The following is a 7,632-nucleotide window of genomic DNA, read 5'->3' as shown; positions in this document are numbered from 1 at the left end:
AACCAAGCGACGGGCAGGCGGGGCCACTGCTGGCACCGGGATCGCGGCCAGAGCGGGCGGGGCTCTGGGACGGGTGGAGCTGGGGGAAGGGCGGACCGGAGGGAGGGGAGATGCTGAGGCACGGCCGGCGCGACCGGGACTTGGAGCCTCAGGGTACGGCAGGAGCCGCGCAAGCGGCTACCCCAAACACGGGCTTCGGCTGCAGCCTTTGGCTCCCGTGAGCTGCTGTTCCCGTCACAATTTGGAGTGGGCAGACACAGAGTTCCACGGGCATGCACCGCTGCCCTTCATAGTTATTCCCCGCACGCCCGCGTTTTCTAAGGAGGAAGCCTCATGGAATCGCTGGCAACTTGCATATTGGTGACTTCTGTCACGTTCAATGGCAGATTTTATAGTAAAAAATCTCCTGTGCAGAGTGGAAGAAGAAAACAAACCAAGATCCGAAAGAACATATAAAAAGCATGCCAAAATAATAGCAGCACCCTCACCAGCCTACTGACAGCGGGAAAATTCCTTAATAAAGTTGGGAAAAACTTTGGAAAGATGTATGAACTTAGTTAGGCTTCATGGTCTGCTATGGTCCTGGCAAGGATTCTGACGAGTTAAATGTTTCCAAAAGGAATGTGACTCAGGTGCTTCCACGGACAGTGTGCATGCTGGGTTTTAATGGCTTGCCCTTTCTAAAATATTATTCTTATCAAATTATACCCTAGGTAAAAACACCCCATTATCCGCCCGCCCCTCATCACCGCCCTCCCCTCAGCATCGCCCGCCCCTCAGCATCACCCGTCCGCCGCGCACCCGGTCCTGCTGCTTGTCCCGGCTCTTCCCCTCGTCGCTTGCTTGCGACGCCCTTCCACCTGAGGGGTCCGTCCGACATGGCTGCGGCCACCACAGGGGTCTTCTCCTTCTGCTCCGCGCTGCTGCTCCCAGGCTGGGCAACGCTGAGGCGCTGGCGAACCTTCCTTCTCCTTCCTCCCGGCGCCTAGGGCCGGCTGCAGCGCCAGCAGCGCCCCTCGCAGCGCCGCCAGGTACGCGGCGCCCATCGGGGAGTTCGCCTCCTCGCTCCTTCCTCCTCACCCTCCTCACCCGCCTCGTCCTCCTCAAGCTGCGGCGGGAAGCGCGCGGCGGGCGGCAAGGGCGCGAAACGCCTGAGGGGACGGCGAGGAGCATTTCATCAGTGTCTGCTGGGGGACCGAACGTGACACAAAGGCTCTGGTATTACTTTTTTAGAAAGGAAATACAGTAAGTATCAGTAAAAGCAGTGATAAGCATTTATAATGCCATTCACAAATATTACTGGATCATTCAGATGCATGTTTTCATGGAGAAACAAGGAAATAATTTAGATGTGATTTATCTGAAATAGCAGTTTCTGTATTACAAAGTAAGTGATAGAGAATAATAGCTATTCCTACTAGAAGTAGTTACAACTCTTTCTATATAGTGACAATCTTCTGTCAGATATTTGCAGAAGTGCGTGCTATTTTGACTTTTTCACTGGTTTTCATCATTAGGCAAGAGAACAGGGATTTTCAGCTTCTCTTAAACTGGATTGACATATCTTAATTTGGTTTGTCTTTTGGGTTATTCTAAAAGAATCATTAAGAATTACAGATGTTGTCAAGAATTCTAGTGTGTAGTCTAACCACACATTACAAATTCTGCGTGTTAAGGGGATCTTCCTGTGGATCTTACATTAAAGCGTATCCTATTAAAGGGAAAAAAAAATCTCAAATTATTTTTTTTTCTGATAACAAATCATCAAAATAAACACAGCATTTTATGTTGCTTTCACTTGGGTATGCAGATAAAATTAGCACTGCTACTGAAGTCAACAAAAGATGTCTTTATGAATTTAAAACAAATCAAACCCACACTGCATTTCCCAGCAATCCCCATACCTGTTGTGTCCCTCCTCTTGTCACTTGCCAAACCGCTCCTCAGCTGACTTTGGTTTTGATAGATCTACTCACCAGATGACTTAAAGATTTGGGATAACACTCAATTATAGATAGTCCCCGAAACTAACTTCACTCCCTGTCAGTCACATAACTAAAAAAAGCCCCAGAAATTTATGCCAGGTCACAATTTTCAATGTGCTTTTCATATTAAAAGTTAAGCAAAGATGTTGCATTGCTGATGTTATCTATATAAGCCTCTCTAAGATCATGGCATTTTCTTTATTGAAAGTGTATTTTTCCAAAGCATCTTGAAAATTGTATAGACTCCAAAGAATTATGCACGTACTAGTTGTTATTCCCTTCTATATCTTCACAATGTTACCATATTCTTCGTGGGGAATTAGACACACTGTAGCAGTAAGGTCCCACAGCTGAGGAGTTCCCGACTCTTCACATCTGTTTGTTTTTTTGATTTTTGCTTTTGGGTTTTTTTTTTAACAGCAGAAAGTTTGTGTACGAAATTCGAAAGTCTCTACCTTTCCCTTGCTGAACTTGTGTGTTTTCTAGGAGTAATACCAGAGCCTTTGTGTCACGTTCGGTCCCCCAGCAAACACTGATGAAATGCTCCTCGCCGTCCCCTCAGGCGTTTCGCGCCCTTGCCGCCCGCCGCGCGCTTCCCGCCGCAGCTTGAGGGGGACGAGGCGGGTGAGGAGGGTGAGGAGGAAGGAGCGAGGAGGCGAACTCCCCGATGGGCGCCGCGTACCTGGCGGCGCTGCGAGGGGCGCTGCTGGCGCTGCAGCCGGCCCTAGGCGCCGGGAGGAAGGAGAAGGAAGGTTCGCCAGCGCCTCAGCGTTGCCCAGCCTGGGAGCAGCAGCGCGGAGCAGAAGAAGACCCCTGTGGTGGCCGCAGCCATGTCGGACGGACCCCTCAGGTGGAAGGGCGTCGCAAGCAAGCGACGAGGGGAAGAGCCGGGACAAGCAGCAGGACCGGGTGCGCGGCGGACGGGTGATGCTGAGGGGCGGGCGGAGCTAAGGGCGGGAGAAGCTCATCCTTAAGGTAAATCTCGGCAGTCCGCAGGGGAGCTTTAAGAAAACCTGTATGCCATTTCTTTTTTGTGCCAAGCCGTTTCTGCAGGGGGCATAAGAACCTGCTTTTTATTTATCCTGACTGTGGAAACCCCTTTTAGTGTAGCGCCATCACTTGCAGTGTGCTCAACTGCTTTAATCAAATAGCGGTGGTGAAAACCCTCAAATTCTATAATAATTGTTACTGTCTTTGCGGGTGATAACTTCTCAGTGTACTCTTTCTGTGGGGAAGAGGACAGTGAGCTCAGGTCCAGGGAGCAAGGTGTTTGGCTGGGTTTTTGCAGAAGCGGGTGTTCCTCTATTTTTGATGCTAAATGGAATATATTTTTCAAAGATTTTTCTTGCCTTCCTAGACAGGTCTTTACACATGACTGATGTGTTATTCAGATGGTGGCAATCATAATTTTTGAGGACCCTTGCAGAGTAAGCATGTTTATTTCTCCATTAAAGCATTTGGTTCCATGGTCTGCAGCTAAGGAGAACTGAACAGCTTCCCAGGCATTCCTCCAAATATTTTATAAACGTTTTCAGTTCATCAAGTTCATTACAATATAGCACAAAACATGCTATTTACTCAAAGCTGGAACTTTACATGGAAACCAAAAGCTCTTTTCAATTCCAGGGGGGAAAAACAAGCAAAAAACCAACCAAACAAAAAAAACCCACACAATTTCAATTGTTATATGTAGTTTTAAGTTGTAGTGATAGGCTTACTGTGACTTTGTACATTTGACTTATCTACAGGCACTTATGTGAATATCTTAGGGTGCTGTGAAGATTAACTTTATTCATGCTTAATACCTTCAGAATTTCAAAGAACAGATGATAACAATTCCTGAGCCCCATGAGGACTTTAAAAACCTGCGAGGCTTTTGATTTGTCCTGTTTTACTAGCATTTTTTCTTGGGCAATGTACTTTCCTGCTGAAAACTGGGTGGGAGGCAAAAATCCGGAGTTGCACAAGATATTTCCATTGCTGTTTTAGTCTATTAACTTGCATCTGAAGAAAAACATATGACATAGAGCAGAAAGGAAGAACTGCAGAAGTTTTTACGGAGCCACAGTTTTCAAAAATGGCATATTAAAATAGTCATCTATTCCTGTTGGTAAGTTATACTTTTCAGCTTTTGAAAGAATCCAGTCATTGTCGGTGTTTTAGTCACGGCCTTTGGTGTGTACTAGGCAGGGAAAGTGAAAAATCTGCCTTGGGATTTTGCAAATATCTGTTGCTCTGGTAAAGTGAAGCTGGGTGTAGCTCTCTCTGGGCTGTTCCTGAGACAGACATGGTGTAACAGGACAATGTGGTCATTTCAGACAGACACCATTCCCAGGGGGAAAGCCATTATGTGTGCAGACACACTGGAGTTTGTTGAGAGGTGGCCAGTGCAGACAGGACTTTCTCAAGGTTCTGAAGAGGGAGCAACAGTCTCAGGTCACCTTTAAATGGCAAGGAAAAAGATCACCTTTTTTTTTACAAGCAAAAAAATTTACAAGGAAATTCACAAGGAAACAGAAGAACTTTTCATGCTCTCTACCCCTGGGTGTGTAAAGGAGACAGACTTCCATATTTACCTTCATTTGTTTGTCCCATGTTCTGGGGATGAGCCAGCTTTCTTCAGGTGTCACAGGAGAACACTCATGACTCTCCCATGTCATCAAGGCCAAGATGTGGGTGTGCTTTCAGATGAGATTTTATTGGATTTCATGTGGATTTCATTTCATTTCAGTAGATTTGTCTGTCACTAAACAAGTAACATGTACCTAGTGACAGAAGAGATTGTTTCTCCTAGAAATGTGCACTGAGGAATCCAGACACGGGGATTCTTGGCTTTCAGAAGAGCAAGAGATCCTTGTTACAGCTGGGGCCCGAACCATTTTTCTTCTGGAAAAAAATTTACTGTTGCAACTTTTACTGTTTCTTACCATAGCAAACACTGTTACTCCTTCCCACCCAGCAAAATGCGTTTAACTTTAAACACAGCCCACTTCAAGGTGGGCTGAAGAATAGAAAGAATAGAAATTCCTGCAGATTGCAGGGGTGTGCCTGGGTTCCATACGTCCATCTTGGGCTTAATCTCTCTTCATATCAGCAGCTCAGATCAGCTTCTCATCAGAGCGTTTAAGTAATGTTCCTCTGAATATAGAAACACATTTGCTTGGCACAAAGTGCCCCTCACACTTCAGAGAGAACTGATCTGCAGGTCTGTCCAGGAATCCCTGGGTATACAGAGGCCACTGCTTCCCTGCATTCCCTTAGCTCAACAGGTACACAGCTCCATTTAACATGGAATTCACAAAAACCCGGGATATTTTTCAACAGGAAAACGTTTTTATTGCATCGTATATTTCATTACATTATCATGAGAAATCCACCTCTTTACATACAATTTTCCACAGCAGAATAATGAAAATTAGTTATTATTTATGAGTTATGACATTATGTCATGCAAGTAGACATAAAATGTCTAAGTCTCTCCAGAACATTTACTGTTCATTTACATCTTGTGCATAAAGACCAAATATTGTAATGTAAACTCATTTAAAAACAAACCAACTAACCAACCTCAACATTATCTGGTTAAAAACCAAACCAGTCATGGCACAAACCCCCACAATTTCATAGAAATTATTAAACTCTTCTAAGTATTGTATAGGGGAAGAAAGACCTCAGAGGAAAAATCTGTGATCGCATGAGACAGTACATTGTGCAAAAAGGTCTGAGGCATTCTGCATTAAAGGCTGGAGAGCTAGAGTAGGAAAAAGAGATTCAGTAAAACATTCTTGCCTGAATCAGATTTTATTCCCATGTAATCCTGAACAGGCACTGTAATGTTAAGTGCCCGACAGCACTCTTGTTATTCCTGACAGAAGGGTTACCCCCAATCATCAGCACAATCCGTTCAAACCTCTTCTGTCACACTCTTTGTGGACATTTGCAAAATCATCTTCACGGTGGGCCCATCTTCTTTTCAGATATTAATGCTGTTTTATAGGGACCTATTGGCAAGCAATATTTGGTAAGAAGGAGCTTGCACAAAGGTCGAGCAAGTTCTGAGAAGGTTGCTGAGAGGTGTCCAGCAAAGCTTCCACTGTCTTATCAAATGGATTCCATCACTTTATCTCAGTCAATAAAACCATGCATAGGATAAGGCAATAACAAACATGAGGAGAGGGAATGAAAAATAGAACCTCTGATCTACAAACCCATCAAAACTAGAGAGCTGAGCTATTGTGGTCTCATAGCATCTGTTTCCTGGTATCTTGTGGCAAACAGGTAACTTCATTCTGAGGTGTTCCTTCCCTCACTCAGAGCTTGTTGGATGAACTGCAATAGGCAGAATTCAAATTGTAAAGTCAGCCAGGAAAATTTTCCATAAGTTTTCTTGCATACACCAGATAATAAATCCCATAGGAGGTGTGGAAAAGATGCCTGATGGTGGTGATGGAACGTACTGTGGCTAGATTTGCAGCTAATCAGGCATTTGTTGTGGATATTGTCCCTGATAACCTGCTGGGCTGTCCCTTCCCCAACAAAGAAGCCACTATCTGGACACATTTTTGCTGTAACTAACCAGATTTCTCTACAGGAATCAATAACAGAATGTGGCTCATTACTCTTGGGTTAAAGCCCCTCCAAAAGTTAACTTTGGCCCCAAGTGCTGGCGACAGCTGGCCCGGCAGGTACCTGCGGAGGATCCTGGTGACCAGGAGCTTGACCCAGGGTGCGGCGGGGTCCAGGCAGATCATCTGTCCCTGCTTCGTCGTGGCTCTGCGGGCGAGGCAGGGAGGGGGTGAGGCCGGGGCCGGTTCGGCGGGCCGGGGCCGGGGCCGGGCACTTACATGACCTCGGGCACGGCGCAGTGCGGCCCCTCGGCGAGGAACTCCAGGCGGGCCAGGCGCCTCGGCGGGATCACCTCGGACACGGTCCGCACGCAGCGGCAGCGCAGCTCCCCGGCCAGCGGCCCACCTGGCAGGCGGGAGGAGCCTTCTGAGCCTCGGGTCCGCGGTCTCCCGAAACCCCCCGGCCCCCTGACGGGCCCGGCCCCCCGCGCACCCCTGCCGAGGCCCGGCCACGGACGGATAGGTAACCTGGCCAAGCCGCTTACCTTGGCATAGAGCGGCGACGGCCAGGAGGAGGAGGAGGCGGAGGTGTGGGTTCATGGCTGGTGCTGGCGGCGGAGAGGGTGCAAGAGCCGGCGATGCGGCCCTCTTTCCCTCCCGTGCTTTTATTCCCTGCCGGGAGCTGCCGGGGAATTTCCCGGAGTGGAGCCGGGGGGCAGCGCCCCGTTGGCTCCTTTCCATCGGTGGGTGTGTGCCGCTAAAGGAGCAAGGCGGAGAGAGAAGAGCGGCCGCTGCCGGCACAGCGGCTCCCTCAGGTTTGGGATCGAGGGAAGCGTGGTACTGCATCGTCCCGAAAATCGCCCAGCGTCTGCTCGGACCCCATTCTCCGAAAGGAGCGGCGGGTTTTCTGTCGGGGTTCTCCGTTAGCTTTCAGGGTGCACGGTGCTGAGCTAAAGGGGAATTTGCATTCTGGAGCTTGCCTTGCTGCCTAACCGTGTGCAACCACGCACTCTTATTCAGCGGGCATTGCTCCCCTGAGCACCTCTTTATTTACCTAGCTTTTGAAAACCGGAAATCTTTTT

At 47.8% G+C, this 7,632-nt stretch overlaps 1 protein-coding gene across 2 annotated transcripts; it reads right to left on the bottom strand.

Annotated features, from left to right (window-relative positions):
• Nucleotides 1-5,298: 5,298 nt before the first annotated feature.
• LOC137473422 (alveolar macrophage chemotactic factor-like) lies at nt 5,299-7,259 on the bottom strand. 2 transcript variants are annotated; one of them, XM_068189228.1, is made up of 4 exons: nt 7,096-7,259; nt 6,830-6,956; nt 6,675-6,758; nt 5,299-6,314 (listed from the first exon to the last, which is right to left on the bottom strand). In XM_068189228.1, the coding sequence occupies exons 1-4, from the start codon at nt 7,148-7,150 to the stop codon at nt 6,296-6,298; spliced, it is 285 nt and encodes a 94-aa protein (XP_068045329.1). In that variant the 5' UTR covers nt 7,151-7,259; the 3' UTR covers nt 5,299-6,295. The 2 variants fall into 2 exon arrangements, with proteins under 2 accessions (XP_068045329.1, XP_068045328.1); XM_068189227.1 differs by having other exon boundaries at nt 5,299-6,758.
• Between the last annotated feature and the right edge of the window lie 373 nt (nt 7,260-7,632).

The sequence above is a fragment of the Anomalospiza imberbis genome, chromosome 4 (genome assembly GCF_031753505.1).
Source record: "Anomalospiza imberbis isolate Cuckoo-Finch-1a 21T00152 chromosome 4, ASM3175350v1, whole genome shotgun sequence".
Lineage (NCBI taxonomy): Eukaryota > Metazoa > Chordata > Aves > Passeriformes > Viduidae > Anomalospiza > Anomalospiza imberbis.
Note: the sequence above shows the minus strand (reverse complement) of the source record. Positions and strands in the feature narration are given on the sequence as shown.